The 16,342-nt window shown below is 64.6% G+C and overlaps 2 protein-coding genes across 3 annotated transcripts in view; one reads left to right on the forward strand and one right to left on the reverse strand.

Moving 5' to 3' along the window:
• The window catches only part of SLC7A10 (solute carrier family 7 member 10), a 15,471-nt gene extending 12,885 nt beyond the window's left edge, over positions 1 to 2,586 (forward strand). Inside the window, exons 6-11 of the mRNA XM_024132692.1 lie at positions 327 to 450; positions 533 to 636; positions 994 to 1,090; positions 1,264 to 1,413; positions 2,032 to 2,209; positions 2,453 to 2,586. Of these exons, the coding sequence (XP_023988460.1) occupies positions 327 to 450; positions 533 to 636; positions 994 to 1,090; positions 1,264 to 1,413; positions 2,032 to 2,209; positions 2,453 to 2,586 (787 nt within the window). The remainder of the gene's footprint in view (positions 1 to 326; positions 451 to 532; positions 637 to 993; positions 1,091 to 1,263; positions 1,414 to 2,031; positions 2,210 to 2,452) is intronic.
• Positions 2,587 to 3,902: 1,316 nt separating this feature from the next.
• Positions 3,903 to 15,256, reverse strand: LRP3 (LDL receptor related protein 3). 2 transcript variants are annotated; one of them, XM_024132652.3, is made up of 7 exons: positions 15,154 to 15,256; positions 13,189 to 13,236; positions 8,472 to 8,610; positions 6,747 to 6,961; positions 5,169 to 6,285; positions 4,787 to 4,919; positions 3,903 to 4,548 (listed from the first exon to the last, which is right to left on the reverse strand). In XM_024132652.3, exons 1-7 carry the CDS (start codon positions 15,224 to 15,226, stop codon positions 3,964 to 3,966), a joined length of 2,310 nt encoding a protein of 769 aa, XP_023988420.1. In that variant the 5' UTR covers positions 15,227 to 15,256; the 3' UTR covers positions 3,903 to 3,963. The 2 variants fall into 2 exon arrangements, with proteins under 2 accessions (XP_023988420.1, XP_054935191.1); XM_055079216.1 differs by having other exon boundaries at positions 8,472 to 8,646.
• Between the last annotated feature and the right edge of the window lie 1,086 nt (positions 15,257 to 16,342).

Here is a 16,342-nt window from a genome sequence, read left to right on the forward strand (position 1 = left end):
TCCAGGGCTGATGTTGGCCGTGGGCAATGCCCTTTTCATGTGCAGACGTTAGATCCGCCCCCCCCCCCCCGCCCCAGGATATGGGTGGCCCCTCCTCCATTTGCCCTTCCTCCCACCAGCCTGTGCCAAGGCTGGGCTGGGGACTAGCGGGGGAGACAGACAGCAGTGCTGCCCCCTTCGCTGCCCCAAGGCCCCCAGCAGACCCAGGAGGTGGAGGCTCAAAGCTGCCCCATTGCTGGGTCCCCTGCCACACTCCCCACCACCCTGGGGCCCCGTCCCCCAGCCCCGCAAGGGCTGATGCTGACACACTGCACCACTGTTCCCAGGAACCTACCTCGTGCCATCTTCATCTCCATCCCCCTGGTGACCTTCGTGTACACCTTCACCAACGTGGCCTACTTCACTGCCATGTCCCCCCAGGAGCTGCTGGCCTCTAACGCAGTGGCCGTGGTGAGTGGGGCCCCGCTTGGTCCCGGCTCCTGCCCGGCCTCCACCCTGCCTCACGCACCACCTCTCTTCTGTGCCCGCCCAGACCTTCGGGGAGAAGCTGCTGGGCTACTTTTCTTGGGTCATGCCGGTCTCCGTGGCACTTTCCACTTTCGGAGGGATCAACGGCTACCTGTTCACCTCCTCCAGGTGACTGGACTGGGAAGAGGGTGGTCAAGGTGAGGCAAGGCAGCTGCCCTGGTGCACACGAGCAGTGCTGGGGGCCAGAGGAAGTGAAGTCCTGCCCGGTGGGGCCCACCTGAAGCTGGGACCGTGAACTCCCCGGTAACAGATGTCTGATCCCAATTGCGAGGAAAAGAAAGCAAGAGGGAGGCGGGCTAGGTGAGGGGAAGAACTGCCTAGTGGGGCTGCTGGGGCCCAGAGCAGGGAGTCGGAGGCGACAGCTCAAGAGGGCCATCGGGTCTAGAGCTGAGGTGGGGATCTGGCCAGCAGCGAGGCCCCAGGCTGGGCTCACGGCTCCTACCCACCTCCGTCCCCACCCCCCAGACTGTGCTTCTCTGGAGCCCGAGAGGGACACCTGCCCAGCCTGCTGGCCATGATCCACGTCAGACACTGCACCCCTATCCCTGCCCTCCTCGTCTGCGTAAGTTGGGGGACCCAGGCTCACGAGGCGGGGAGCCAGGGCCACGTAGCAGTGTGGGTGGGGGCAGGAGGGCCGGGCTCGCTGACCTCCTGGCCCCAGCCGGTTGGCCCAGGGCCCCTGCTGGGCTGACAGGAGGCAGGTGGGAGTCAGCCCTCAGCCCAGTCCTCTCCCAGGGCGGGGCCACGGCAGTCATCATGCTTGTGGGAGACACATACACGCTCATCAACTATGTGTCCTTCATCAACTACCTCTGCTACGGCGTCACCATCCTGGGCCTGCTCGTGCTGCGCTGGAGGTGGCCGGCGCTCCACAGGCCCATCAAGGTGAGGCCCGGAGGGGACCAGCCAGCCCACGTGCCGGAAGCAGTCAGGGCCACCCCTTTACCCGTTTGGGCGCCAGGGGCGGCGACGGCAGCGATGGTGAGGCCAGCCTTTGCCGTGTGCTGGGCCCTGCTCAGGGCCCTGTGTGCACTGGTGTATCCAGTCCTTAAGGCGGCCCCGTGGGGTGGGTGCTGTGAGTACTCCCACTTCACGGACGGGAAAGTAAGGCTCAGACATTACGGTCACACAGGATTCCACGAGCCCACAGAAAACAGAAGACCCAAAACCGAGCTAAAAGAAAAGTCCTCCCGTTTGCATGTAAATCCTTGAGCTGGAGAAGTGCTCAGTGCCTGGAATGTGAAACACCCAAAAATCATTCACCTTCAGCCCAGTGCGAGTGGCAAGTCCACACGCGGTCGCTGTGTGGAGCTCAGAGCCGCTGAAACTGACAAACCCGCAACAATTTGGCCAACTGGCCAGCCACGCTGGGCTGCTGGCAGAAGGGGGCCCCTCAGGCCTCAGCTCCCAGGAGAGGGGGGAAAGGGCCTCAGACCCCCGGGGTGGTGGGGCAGGAGAGCCAGGGGTCCTGCGCCATCGGCACTGCCGCTCACTGTCCCCCAGGTGAACCTCCTTGTCCCCATCGCGTACTTGGTCTTCTGGGCATTCCTGCTGGTCTTCAGCTTCATCTCGGAGCCCATGGTGTGCGGGGTGGGCGTTATCATCATCCTCACGGGGGTGCCCATTTTCTTCCTGGGAGTGCTCTGGAGAAGCAAACCAAAGTGTGTGCACACACTCACAGGTGAGCCAGGCAGCTCCCCGACGGGGCGGGGCCTGGAGATGGAACCCTCTTGGGGGCTCACCCTAGAGCGGGGTCTCCCGGCAGCTGCGGTGGCCACAAGGGGCCCAACCGTCACCAAATGTCTCCCCGTGGCTTGGCCCAAGCGTCCAGGTCCCATGCGCGGAGGGAGCAGCTTCCTGAGGACCCCCGTCCGACAGGGTCAGACCCCAGGGTCCATCTGTCGGCCTGTCTGTCTGTCCTCAGAGTCAATGACACGCTGGGGCCAGGAGCTGTGTTTCGTGGTCTACCCCCAGGGCTCCCCGGAGGAGGAGGAAAATGGCCCCTGCCAGCCCTCCCCACTGCCCGCCGCCACGGACAAGCCCTTGAAGACACAATGAGACATTGTGGAGCCTTGAAGCAGCTGTTTCTGTTTACATGTTGTTTATGAGGAGGTGTTTTTGCAAAAAAAAAAAAAAAAAAAAAAAAAAAAAATTTTTTTCCTGGGGAAAAAAAAGAGATCCGACTCTTAGAGGCCTGTGGTAAGGAAGCCCTGAAGATGTGGACTGTGTCCCCTGTCAGCGTTGCCCCGCTAGCTTTTCCTGGAAAGGTCTACGAATAAAACAGGGCTGGTGGTGTACCTGTCTCAGGTGAGTCCCTGGTGGGCACCTCTCGGTGGGGGGCACCCCTCGGTGGGGGGCACGCGTGGAGCTGGCTGGAGAAGGGGGCCCGGCCGGCCCAGGAGGAGGCCCTTGGCATTCGGGGGCTCTGCCGCTTCAGCCAGGCACTCCCTCTCCGGGGCTGGCACCATGGGGTCCGGAGCCACCCCTGCCCCAAAGGGACATGGAGGATTGGGAAGCCGCTGGGTGCACCCCTCCCCCAGGCCCTGCAACACCTGCTGGAGGCTCAGTCACCCAGGAGAGCCCGTGATTCCCACTGGAACTGCCTTTCTTCCCATAAATCCCCACGGAGCGAGTGTCAGGACTTCAAAGCCCACGGCCTGGCCCTGGTTTACAGGTGGGAAAACTGAGACTTTGAGACAGGACGGGATGGATTTGCCTGCTGGCAACTGGTGCCTCAGCCTCTGCCCCCTGAGAAAGCATCAAGCCACCTCTTCCGGGGGCCTCAGGATCTGCAAGAGACCCCATGGGCTTTCTCTACCCTGTGCCCACTTTCCCAGCCCTGCAGTACTGCCTGGGAGATTGACCCCTCAGCCAGAGGGCAAAGGGCATCAACCTGGCCAGGCCCGCGCTGACCCCACAAGCATGAGGTTGGGGGCAGAAGCCTCCTAGCCCAGCTCCTCCGCGGCCTTCTGGGAGGACGGAGGAGGGTTCAGTGCCACCAGAGCGCCCACCGTGGACTAGGTCTGATGTATCCATGTCCCTGTTCAGTCCAGGGACAGCTCTGGTGCCCCACAGGGTGAATGAAGGGAGAAGCCACCGGAAACATTCCAGGGAGCCCTGCCCTGGCCCTCCCGCTTCTCTGGAAAAGGATTCCCAGAATAGAGTCGGGGGAGGAAGGCATGGGCCCCAAGGTATCTTGTGTACCCTGGGGCCCTGCAGAGGGTGGGCTCATCACTCCACCCTCGCCCCACGTTCAACCCCCGCAGCCCCTGCCCATCACGCCCGGCGGGGGGCCAGGGCGCTGATGCAGGAAGCTGGCTGGGCTTCTGGGTGGGCCTCTCCGTAAGAAAGAAGGACACGGAGGCAGGGTAGAAACGACTGTGTATTCCCTGGTTACAAAGCGGGGCTGTGGCGGTCATCAGCGTGTCCGGCGGGTCAGCAGACCAGCAGGGCCTCGTCGTCACTGGCCTCCAACGTTGGGGAGCAGGGTGGCGGGGGGCTCCTGCAGATACCCAGTGGCTCTGGTGGGTGGGGGCCTAGGGTGCTGCCGGCAGTGGGGGCCGGGGGGTGAGGGCCCTGGGCCGAGCAGGACTCCCGAGGCATGTCCACAGGGGCTGGGTTGTCCACCAGAGGGTCCCTGCCGGCCTTTCTGTCCTTGTGCACTGGCCTGGCCTCTGGGTCCCGCAGGCCCGAGGGGGGTGGCACAGAAGGCCCCACCTCCGGTGCGTGGCTAGGGGCGCCGGGGGGCCCCTCCCCAGCTGCCCCTGGGCTGCCTGTGTCTGTTAGGGGTGCCGGGGGGTCTAGGCCAGCCCCCGGTGCCGGCTGGAGGAGCCCATCGCCCAGCACCGTCTGTGAGGTGCGCGCAGCCGTGAGCAGCGGGATGTGTCCGCGCGGTGCCCGCGGCCGGTGAAAGAGCCGGTTCCAGAGGCGGCCGAGGCGGCGGCGGGAGGGCCCGCGGCGGGAGGCGTGCCGGCGCATCTGTCGCCGCATGGCCGTGCGAAGGTTCTGTAGCACCGAGGCCTGGAGGGTGGGGCGGCGGCTGAGGGGGCAGAGGTCTGCACGACCCCCGAGGACCCAGAGACCAACTTGTCCCCTCCCTGGCCATGGCCTGCTATGTCACCCTGTCCAGGCCTCATCTCCCGCCTCCCTCGACCCCTGGACCAGCCTGGCCGCAGGCTGTCCGACCTGGCCCCTCGGCCTCCCTGTCTTGGGTGTCTTCCGAGGTCTGGCCGGTGGGGCCTCACGCCCTCTGGCTCACCTGTGACGCACTGTAGATGGGAAAGTCCTCCACGGGTGGAATGAGGCCCTGTGCGATGAGCTGCCCATAGGACGGGGGTGCCTCTCGCCGCACAAACTCAGCCTCCAGGCGTGTCATCTGGGTCTCAAAGGCCCTGAGAGCAAGGGCAGAAGGGCAGCATGGCGGGGCTGCGGGGACCCCCCACTTCCCGCCTCCCACGGGGGCTCCGTAGGAGGACGTGGGACCCCGTCCTTCCATCCGGACATCCCGAGGTGCCCAGACCCGAGAAGCCCCGTGTGGATGGCCCGAGCCCCAGCTCACAAGCCCACAGCTGTACAGACAGTGAGCCCAGGGCCTCACTCCAGAGACAGGAAGAAAGCGAGGCTCTGGCCCCGCCGCCCACCTGTACTCCTGCGTGCGCAGGGAGTAGAGCTTGAAGGCGCAGCCCAGGGCGATGACGAGTAGCAGGCCGCAGACCAGGCTGCCGATGAGCGCGGCGGTGATGACCTTGCGGGGCACGGCCGCCAGGCAGCCGTGCTCGTCGCTGCCGTCCTGGCAGTCCTCCTGGCCGTCACAGCGCCACGTCTCGAAGATGCACAGGTTGGTGCCACAGTGGAAGGTGCCCGGCTGGCAGGAGAAGCAGTTCTTCTCGTCGGCGCCATCGGGGCAGCTTTTCTGATTGTTGCAGCGGTCGGCCGGCGTGTAACAGAGGCCGCTGCCACCCTCACAGGGATACTGGTCGGGGGGGCAGGCGGGGCAGCCCTGCTCGTCTCGGCCGCTGGCACAGTGCCACCAGCCGTCGCAGCGTTGCGGCTCCGAGAAGCAGCCCTGCTCGCCCGTGTCCTCCACGTCACCCTCGCGGCTGCTCCCGCACGGCTGCTCCCACGGAAGGCAATAGCCCTTCACCTGGTAGGTGGCGTTGAAGCCGTGGCCGGCGCTGCGGGCACGGGCGTGGTAGGCCACGGTGAGGCGGCCCTGGGCGGCCTCGAGGCTCACGGGCCGGTGGTTGCTGCGGTAGGAGAGCGTCTGCAGCAGGCGGTCCCCGCGCTCGCCCAGGCCCTCGTATACCTGCACGTAGTCGTCGTAGCCCAGCCGCAGTTCCAGCTGCAGCAGCACGCGCCGTGGGTCCTGCGTGTCCACCAGCCACGTGCAGTGAAGGTCCGAGGGCCCACGGGCCGCACCGAACAGGTCTGGGGAGGCGAAGGAGCCATAGAAGCTGCCCAGGCGCCGGCCGCAGGCCAGGTCAGGGCAGCCAGCCTCGTCGGAGCCATCGCCGCAGTCCTGAGTGCCGTCGCAGCGCCGCTCGGCGGGCAGGCAGCGTGTGGAGCGCGCCCCGCTGCAGGGGAAGGTGCCCCCGGGGCACAGGCTGCCCGGCGGCTCGGAGGCCGGCGCCGAGCAGTTGCCCTCATCAGAGCCGTCGCCGCACTCATCCACGGTGTTGCACTGCCACGGGCCCGGCAAGCACTTGCCGTTGTCACAGCGGAACTCGTCAGCCTGGCAGGATGCCTGGCCCAGCTTCCCTGTGGGGTGAAGTGTGTAGTAGAGACAGTCAGGGGCAAGCAGAGCTGCCCTCCAGCCTGGGGCCAGCAGCCGGCGTGGGGTGCTCCCATCCCAGCGGGGCCTCTGCAGGGTCCAGAGAGAGGCAGGATCCAAGGAGAAGGGCCCTGGACTCTCCATGGCCAACTGAGGGGCAGAGACCCTCCAAATGCCAGGGCAGGCCCAGGTCCTGACCTGAGCTGGGGGTAAGGGGTGAGCTCCCCACTCTGGCCAAGTCTGTGAAGTGGGGTCAGTGACCTCGAGGGGCTCCAAGGCACCCTGAGGCAGCAACATGACCAGTCTCCATCCCAACACTGGGCTCCAACTGACAGGTCTGCTGGGGGAGACCCTGCAGGGAAGGGGTCGATGGAGGGTGCCGCCCTGGCCCCCCAGGAGCCCATGTGCACACACTGAGGTGCCCTGCCCGCCCTACCACCGGCATCACCTCGGATGTATGAGAGACGGAAGCCCTGGGCCTGGCCGGAGCTGGAGGCGTCCGAGTGGAAGAAGATCCAAACGTGGTCCCGGGCAGAGATGAAGGCAGGCGGGGTGGCGGAGCCACAAAGCCGGAAGGCCTCCTGGCGGGGCGGGGCCGCTGGGCCCAGCATAAGCCAGTCCAGGGAGCACTGGTGGGACTCCTCCACGTCAAAGTTGCGGAAGCTGCGGGGGGCCGAGCGGGCCGCCGACACGGGTGGGTGGCCAGGGACCAGCAGGGAACGGTCATGCCTGAGCTCACGGCAAGGACGGCCAGCCCCACGGTCCCTCCTCTCCTCCACTCCCAGCTGCTCAGTGGGCCCTCCAGGGGTCTGAAGGTGGCTCCGTGAAGAATCAGGACAGCGTGGACAGCCTGGGTCACGTCAGCCCCAGGGCAGCTTTTCCACCCTCGGTCAGCGCGCACACACACACACACACGGCACCCCAACCCAAGGCCGAAGTGGAGGGGGAGGCAGGAGCCCCATCGTAGGCAATTCCCTCCACTTACACTCTCCCCTGAAGGACAAGGCCCAAAGGTTCAGATCCCCACCATGCTGGCTCTGCTGGGACAGACCCTGCACAAATCCCAGGCTTGTACAGTGAGGGGACCCGTGCACACCGGGCTGGCCTAGGCTGGGGCTGGGGCACAGCTCAGCACCCGGCGAGAAACACTGGCCCTGCACCCCGTGGCCCAGGCTGTGGGATAAACAGAGCCATGGAGTACTCTAGAGGTGGCCAGGAAGGGTGGAGTCTTTGAAGAGACTCCCAGAGGCCACAGGGAAACGGGCACAGACCCTGATGGTGCCCATCACGTCCCTGTGCCTTGGAGCGACTGGGGGCTTCCGGGCTTTGCATTTAGGAGAGGGACTCCCCATGACCTCCCCAGTCCAGGGGTCCAGCCTCAGTTCCACCATCTGATCACCTCACCCCGTTTCCCTCTGCATGTCCCCGCAGCTCAAGCGCCTGGGTTCCTGCCTGGTCCCCTTTCCTGCCGAGACCACCCCAAGGTCCCTGGGGAAAACGTGCTCTGGGCTCAGTGCCAGCCTGGCCTCAAGCCACCCCTGCAGGACAGACAGGACACCTCTGCCACCTCACAGACAGCTGGGCCATGCCCACCAGTCCCAGGGCTCCCCTCCCCGGCAGGCCTGAGGTGACGGACAGCCCCGCAAGCCCATGAGAGAGGCTCAGGGCAGGACGAGGCCCAGGTCTGGGCAGCCAGCACCAGAGGCCCACACTCACATGCTCACGTGCACCCACATGCATACAACTCATACATGTGCACATGTAGACTCACACACGTACTTGCACACATACACATCTGCTCACTCGTGCCCACCACACCTACCCACACACGTGCTCACACATGCACACACACCTGGCCTTTACACCTGCTCAGATGGGGCTCACGCGCATACACAAGCACACGCGAGTGCTCACACGTGTGCACACACGTCTGGTGGCTGTGCTTGCCACATGCCCTCATATGCACACCATCACACTCACATTCAGTGTGTGTAGGTTCCCCTGCTCAGATGGGGCTCACGCGCATACACAAGCACACGCGAGTGCTCACACGTGTGCACACACGTCTGGTGGCTGTGCTTGCCACATGCCCTCACATGCACACCATCACACTCACGTTCAGTGTGTGTAGGCCCACGTCGGTTCCCTCTGACACCCCCTGGGGCCCGCATACCTGATGGTGATCATGTCCCCACGGTCACCCTGGATGTACCAGCTGCAGTTGGTGCCCGGTGGGTAGTTGAGAGGCCAGGCTGGGCTGTAGATGACACCGCGTCGTTCCGTGTGCTGCTCCAGTTTCCCGCTGCAGGCGGCTGTCAGGAGAGGAGGCTGAGAGGTGCTAGCCTCACCTTTGGGTGGGAGGGGGTAGTGAGGGAGGGGGACACTTGAGCCCCCCATGGCTTGAGCACAGGCCTTCCCCAGGGTGGGATCAAGGCCAGCCAAGGTGGTCATGGCCAAGAGGAAGGCCACAACTCGAGACTTCATGGAAGTGGTGTGTATGGCGTGGGCCAAGGAGGGCCCACCTTGTGCCCCAGAGCCTAGGTCTTATCCCTCATCCCCGGCCGGGCTGGGAGCGAGCCCACCAACTCCCCTTGGTGCCTCAGTGGAGAATCCTGCAGCCCTAGGCGCAGGCAGACCCACTATGGTTCCCTGCCTGTTCCCCTCCTCCCACCCCGGGGCTGACTAAATACAGGCCTCAGCCCGGGAGGGGAGGGGCTTTGCTCACCCAACACATATTTACTGAAGACCTACTATATGGCGAGCACAAGCGGTAGGCATGCTCGTCAGAGAGGCAAAGCCTGGCTCTGTGGAGCTCACAGGCTGGGGAAGGAGCAGACAGACCATGCAGATACCCTGGGTAAAGTGAAGATTATAAAACAGGCCTGAAAGGAGGACCTGATGTCCCAGGGTGGCTGGAAATGCAGGCTGGGTCTGATGGCACCTTGTGTGGCATTCGGGTTTTATCCTGAGCATAAGTGGGAAGCCACCAGGGGTGGATGTTGTAACCAGATGAGGAAACTGAGGCTCAGAGAGGGTAAGTGAGCTGCCCATGGCCACACAGCAGGTAAGTCAGGGCCCACCCTGGTCCTCTAACGGGCTCAGCCTCTCACTGCCAGCCTTGAGCCACCGCACTGATGAAGTGTCCACCGTACACTGTGTCAGGGACGAGCTCAGGGCATCACGCCAGCCAGCACGGGTGACAAGTGCCTCTATGCCCAGCCCCACCGGCCTCACTTTACCCACGTGATTACACATGCCCTCTGCTTCCCAGCTGAGCCCACCCAGCCTGAAGGCGGCAAACCCTGCCCCGGTGTGCCCTGGCCTTCCCAGGACTAGGAAGGCCCTGCGCTTGGCTGCCCCCACCCCTCACAGCCCCTCCGTCATACTTCTTCATCTGCTCTTCACGACAGCCGGCAGCACAGGTGGGGCCCGTTATACAGATGGAGAAACTGAGGCTCGGGGAGACAAATGATGACGCTTTTCCCGAGCCCAGCAATATCACCTCCTCTCTCCCACTGCACCTGGCCCCTTGCACCGTTGCCCTGGAAGTAGGGTCTCTCTGCTAGCTCTCAACAAGACTCTGAAACCCCAAAGGGCTCAGGTACAGAAGGGAGAGTGAAAGCCCTCCAGCCACCTCCCACAATCTCAGGAGGGTACACGCGGAGGTCCGGGTGATCCAACACTGTGACTAGCAGGGAGTTAGCCCCCGGCGACGGCTCACAGGAGCATCAGGGGACTAGAAGAGAAACACCCACCCTGACCCTAAAGCGAGGCTGACCACGCTCAGGTCGCCATCAGAGCGACAGTCGTGGGTCGGCGAGGTACCAGCCAGGGTTCTCCGCTTGGCACTCAGTGTGGCCTGGGAGGCCAGCCTCCCTGAGCCTCAGATTTCTCACAGCCCAGGAGGGTAAGGACTAAAGAAACGGAGGGGCGGCCAGGGGCCTGAGCAACGTGTTCCCTCTGACAGGTGAGGCCGCTGGCTTTATGGGCCTCACAGAGACGCTGGGTGCTGACCTGGGGACACCCTGGGAGGCGTGAGGCTATGAAACCCAGAAGAGGCTTCTCCTCCTACAGGGTGCTGGGTGGGAGGTTCCCAGGCAGGGCTGGGAGCACATCTTCCCCCCAACACTGAGTCTCTAGTTACACCTAGAGTTGGAGGCTCCACCAGCCAGTGTGGGAGTCACCCCCTGTCCCCTCCACCCCCAGGACAAGGCCTGAGGCAAAGCAATACCTACCCTGGCCCAGAGGCTTCCCCTATGGGATGGAGCACTCATGGAGGCCGGGTTTCCCACACTGGCCAGGGAAAGCCAGGCCCGCAAGGACCTGTGTCTGGCCCTTCTTTCACGAGTAGGGAAGCCTGTCTCTCCAACCACCAGCCTAGTCAGGAGCAAATGACTGGACAGCTGCCAGCCCAGCTCTGCCTCTCAGCAAAGCCCCTGACAACACATCCCCCAAACAGCCTCACTCCTGAGTGCCCCCGGCTGCCCCAGAAATTCCCACGTCGGGGGCAGCAGTGTCACTCAGTCACTGTTCATTCTTCTCCAAAGGGGGCCACAGACACCCTGATTTCTGCAGCCGTCGGCCTGGCCCATGCAAAGTGACCGTGGAGCAGGAGGGAGGCCAGAGTCCGTGCAGGGCCCCAGACTGGACGCTGCCTGGCCGTGGGCCTGGAGGGCATCATCAGCTCAGACCACAGGCCCCAGGCTTTCTAGTTTCTGTGACGGCAGGCCTCACCCGCATTCCACCACCACCCCAGTACCCAAGCACAGGCAGGGTAAAAAGCCTCGTGAATCCAGTCCTGGGGTCCACACCGCCAGATACACCGTTGCACCCCAGGCCCCAGCTCGTCCATCAGTGAAATGGAGTCAGTGGGTGCTGCTTGTCTCAGGGTGGCTGGGAGATCTGGGGAAGCGGCCGTCTCTAGGCAGACATGTGTGCGCGGGGTTGAGTAGGGGGGATGCCCATGGGAGGTGAGGGTAGTGATGGGGTGTGTGATGATGGGCGGGCAGCAAGGGAAGCTGGGAGATACTGATGCAGGGTGGAGAGTCTTGGGGGGTGTTGAGGGGCGGTCAGAGAGGTCTGTCTGAGCTTAACTGGAGGTGACCTATGTTCACTCGGGCAGAAGATGGCTCGGCCCTCGGGTCAAGGTGGCTTGCTCAAGGGGGCAAGGGATGACGGAGCACTTTTAGACCAGTGACCTTTCCTGGTCCAAAGAGACATCAAATACTCCTGAGGGGGTACAAGCAAGGCCTGAGGACGCACAGCGGACAGATCTGGTTTCCAGAGGCCATCGTTACTCCGGACAACCTGCTGGTGTAACCAATGACAGGGAGCCGGGAGCCCCACCAAAGCACCTGGGCGCAGCTGCCAGGTGAGGGGAGAACAGCCCGAAGACCCTGCCCAGGCTCACCACCCCGCCGGGTCACAGTGGCCACACGGCGGAGCCCAGAGTCTGGGTGCGGGAGGTGGGTGGCCCGACCCAGTTAGTGCCTGACAACCTCGGGCAGGACGGGGTCTGAGAGGCAAAAACCTGCGAGGTTCCCGGGCAGCCCAGCTGGGCCCTCTGGGGTGGGGGTGGGGGGGGTCTGAGCCCTCCGGGGGGTCTGAGCCCAGTGAGGGCTGGGAAGGGGCAGGCCAGACAGGGATGATCTGGCCTCCTCACCGTAGGAATCGCAGGGAAACCCTGACAACTGCAGCGGCATGAAGCTTTGGGTGGAGGGAGGCACCTCTGGCAGCACAAACCGGTCTCCACTTCCCTCAGCAATGCTAGAGGGTCAGCGACGGGCTCCAAGACAGTCCCAGCCCCAGACCACCACCTGTGGCCGCACAGGACACCGGGGGGTGCCAGGCACAGGCAACCTGGACCCTGCTGGCAGCCAAACATGAGGATGGACCTGGATGGCTGTCTTTCCTGGCTCTGGGAGTGGACCTTGTCCCTGGAGCATTTCTTTTCTAAATGTCCAGCCACATGCCCACCCACTACACCAGCAGGAGGGCTGGCCTGGGCTCACATTTGTAAGACCTGACACCCTCACATCCCCTTCCCCCATGCCCACTCTCTACCATAGCCACAGACACCTGACCCAGGTGAGGCCAGTCAGTCTTCTCCTGGAAACTGGGATGGGGAGACTGGGTGGTTAGCTGTGGGGGCCAGGGCGCCAGGCAGGGCTGAGGCTGGCTCAGTGCTGAGCAAGGCAGGGCCCTGGGCCAGCAGAGTCAGCAGAGGAGACCAGGCTGCCGGGAGCAGGAGCTGGTGGGCAGGGAGAAGGGAGACTGAGGGTGCGTCTGAGAGTCGGGCCCGAGAGAGCAGCTTCCGTGGACCCTGAGCCTGCCCATCCCAGGGACCGCAGCCAGCAGACAGCCCTCTCCCTGAGCCGGCCTCGGTGGGGTTCTGCTGCAAGCCGGGCCCTGAGCAGAACCAGAAACCCCAGGTACCTCCTGCCCCACGATACAGCTCAGCACACGGCGAACAAGTCCGCGGCGCCCGGACTCCAGCTCCCAAGGCCCTTAGGGTGTCTCGCAGTGGCACCGAGGGCCACAGGGGCCTGGGCCTATGCATTCGCCAGCCCCTGGCGGTATTAGGCCACCATGTGCCAACGCTGTGCTGAGCACCTTACCTCATTTGCCCATTTAACCCTAATAAGCAGGCTTTGGGGTAGGGCCTGTTATTGCACCCATTTTACAGAACAGGAAACTGAGACTCAGAGAGGTGTAAGTTTGCCCAACGCCAAACAGCTCCTTTGTGATGCATAAAAGATTCCCAGGAATTGAGGTAGAAAAAGGCCCGGCGACCTCAGGGGTGGAGCCAGGATCCTGAAGGCTGGTACTCAGAGGTCACTAAGCCAGGAGGGCAGGGAGGAAGGGAGGAAGGGGAGAAGCATCTTACTCACCTAGGGCAGGAACGGCGCTGCTGAGCCGCCCGGTGAGAACAATGTTCACTGCGGGAGACACAGAGAGAGTTCAGTGGATTGGGGGAGGGGGGTGGCTCTTGGGGCTCAAGCACCTGGGGCACAGGACAACACAGCCCAAACTCCAGGCTGGTTCTCTTCCTCTCGCAGGGTAAGGCCCAGAGTGCTGCCACAGAGACTTGTGCTCCCACCCCAGTCCCGCTGGGATGGGCAGACGCGAGAACCTCGGGGATCTCAGCACCCACCTGAACACCCACAGCGGAAGAGAGCAGGGTGCAAGCCTGACTGCGCCAGACAGCTCCTGCCACTCGCCACGCTTGGGAATTCTAACTCACTTGGGAGGGGGTGTGTTTCTGTTTTCTCTCCGGCTTGGAAACCATGGGCCTGGCCCATCCTTCAGAGAGAGGCCCTTGCTCAACCTGGGCAGGGGCCCTGCTTGTCAAGGGGGCTCCTACCACCCTGTAGGGCTTCCTCCCTCTGAGGGGCCTCTCCAGCCAGGGAGGGAGGGAAACAGTTCTGATTACACCCATTTTACGGGCACTCACAGCTAACAGGGTTCAAGGTCCTCCTCACTGCGCCAGGCTGACCTTGAGAAGAGAGGCAAAGAATTTGCCTGCCACCTACCCCTTCAAGTACCCACCACCATGGGATTTGCCTTTGCTTTCATCTACCGCTTTCCCGCAGGAGTTATGGGAACGGAAGATATGGGCAAACTCAGCTTCCAGGGGTTCAGGGTGCCTCCTTCCCCAACATCAAGGATGCCAAGGGAAGCAGAGAGCATCTCTGCAGGGGTCAGCCCCATCTGGTGAGGAAGCAGGGCCAGCTGCCCCCTAGCAGGACACCCAGGCTCTGCTGGGCAGAGCCTATGCCCCATCTGGGCAGCGAGGGCCTTGGGAAGGCCAGAGGGTCTGCCCCTTGCCTTGCTCCCCGGGGAAGCCCAGCACCCAGCAGCACGTGACCACTGACAGATTGGGGAGCGGGCACTCTGGGGGCCATGGCCTTTACTGAGACCTGCTCACACAGCTAAGGCAGGGGCCTCCCCCCAGCTCCTGGGTTCCTGGGGGTAGAGGAGGGTGCAACCTAAAATGAACAGGCTTCTTTTTTACTGTCATTTCAGTGGCTTCAACCAACCTATCAGGGTTACAGAGCCTTCACTAATGACACCATAGGGTGTCCCCTAATGACCCGGGGCTTAGATAATGGCCTCCCTCCTTCATCATGGTAAATAAAGGAGCCATGTGGCTCGAGGATTTAACTCCTTCCTTCCCCTCTCCCCCACACAAGGCCCTGGAAAGGTGGACAGAAAAACTCCAGTAGGGCTGGAGGGGTGCCAGGCCTGGATGGGTCCCTCGGGCCTCCCCAGACACACCACCTGGGCTGATGAGGCCTGCCCCGCCGGGTCTGTGAAGCCACAAAGGGAAAACGGGAGTCATTGTAGCAGCTGCCTCCTGCCCGGCATCCTGATCCCGGCTCCGGCTAGCTCCCGCCCCCAACCCACTCTGGACAGGAAATAGTTCCTTGTTGAGGGGGCCACCGGCCCCAGCCCAGCTGGCTTCGCCTTTGTCCGCAGCTCCAGAGGCCCCCGACCCCCCATCGCCACCAGGCTAAGCACGAGCAGCCCAGGCAGAAAGCCACTGCCTGCCAACCCCAGGCGCCTGCACAGCGGGCCGCCCTGCGCACCGCTCACCCGGGCTCCCGGACGCTCTTCCGAGCCGGGCGGGAGCCGGGGCTCCGCGGCCGGAGGCGCCCTCCCAGGCCTACGACCCCAGCAGGCCGGGGTCCTGGGGGCCGCAGTCTCCGCGGCCTCCGGCGGGAGCTCTCGCAGTGCCCGCTCCGGGAACTCCAGCCGCAACCGGGGGAGAGGGGCGCCCCGGGTGCGAGCAGGGAGAGGTGCGGAGCTACAGAGGCAAGGGGACAGACCCCGGCGTGGCCGCGCGGCCCACTCACCCAGGCAGACGACGGCGAGCTGCGCCCGGGCGCCCGGCGCCCCCTCCGGCCCCGCGGCTGCCCGCTTCTCCATGCCGGGGCCGGGCGGCCGCCCGCGGACGCCGCCTCCTGCCCCGCGCCTGCGGCTCCGGCTCCGGCTCGGGCTCGGGCTCCCGCGGCGGCTGCGGCCCGGGTGCGGGCGGCGGCTCCGGCGGCGACTTTGTGAGGCGGCGGTGCAGGCCCGCAGCGCGTGCGGGGCCACATCGGCCGCGGCGTCACGGGCCCCGCGGGGGCTCAGCGGCGGCCGCCAGGGAGGACCCCTGCCCGCCGCTGACCCCGCGCCCCGGGCGCCGCGCCGCGGCCGGCCTGTGCCCGGGGGCCCCCGGCGTGCCCATGCCCCGCGGCGCGCAGCCCGCCCGGCCCTGGCGTCCCCCGGCCACCCCGCGCTGCTCCCAGCCCGCCCGGCCGGTGCCGCCGGTGGAGCGTCAGCGGGTCTGTGGGTCCTGCCTCCCGGCCCCTCGCCCGCCTGAGCCCGGAGGCCGCGCCGCGCCAGCCACGTGACGCGCCCGGCGAGCCGCAGTGGCGCTGGCAGGACGGGTGCTGGCTGCTGGGGCGGGCCGGGGGCGCGCGCCCCGCCTCGGGTGCTGGACAGCTCCGCGCAGGCGGCCCCCGGCCAGTGCGTGCCCTCCGGCCCCTGAGCCTGGCTCTCCAAGCCGCCCTCCTCGCCGCCCAAGATTCGATCCCTCCCGCAGCCGGCTGTGATGGGAGGGGAGGGAAGGGATGATGGGTAGAGGGTGGCAGAGAAAGGGGCTACGCGGGGCTGGTTAGGGGCTGAGGGAAGGACGGCGCGTGGTGGCGCAGGACTAAGGCCTGTCTTCCGCGTGAGGTTCTTGCCACTCCGACCTGCCCCCCTCATTTGCTACAACCCAAGTAGCCCTGCCACAACCCTGAGATGAATCGCTCTGCGCAGAGCGAGGCCTGTGAGGGGACATTGGTGACCACTCTAAGAGGCCCTGAGCCCACCCAGTCATCCCGACAAGCACTGGGAAATGGAGAGGAGGCCTAGATTTCCAGGCTTGGGGCCCCGTCTGGGAGAGTTCTGGGCCCAGTAGAAGCAGAAACCGGGGAAACCGTTTGAGGAGGCCATATAGGGTTAAGCAGGGCCAACCCTCCTTCCGAGACTGATGTGAAACCAGAGGTCCCCAAAGGT

Source organism: Physeter macrocephalus, chromosome 17 (genome assembly GCF_002837175.3).
Source record: "Physeter macrocephalus isolate SW-GA chromosome 17, ASM283717v5, whole genome shotgun sequence".
NCBI classification, from domain to species: Eukaryota; Metazoa; Chordata; class Mammalia; order Artiodactyla; family Physeteridae; genus Physeter; species Physeter macrocephalus.

Excerpts from the sequence above, each read along its gene's own strand:
- LRP3 (XM_055079216.1), bottom strand. The coding sequence starts at position 15,226 with ATGGAGAAGCGGGCAGCCGCGGGGCCGGAGGGGGCGCCGGGCGCCCGG. Across the intron at positions 13,237-15,153 it reads GCTCGCCGTCGTCTGCCTGG|TGAACATTGTTCTCACCGGG; the intron begins GTGAGTGGGCCG and ends TGTCTCCCGCAG. Across the intron at positions 6,962-8,471 it reads GGGGACATGATCACCATCAG|CTTCCGCAACTTTGACGTGG; the intron begins GTATGCGGGCCC and ends GGCCCCCCGCAG.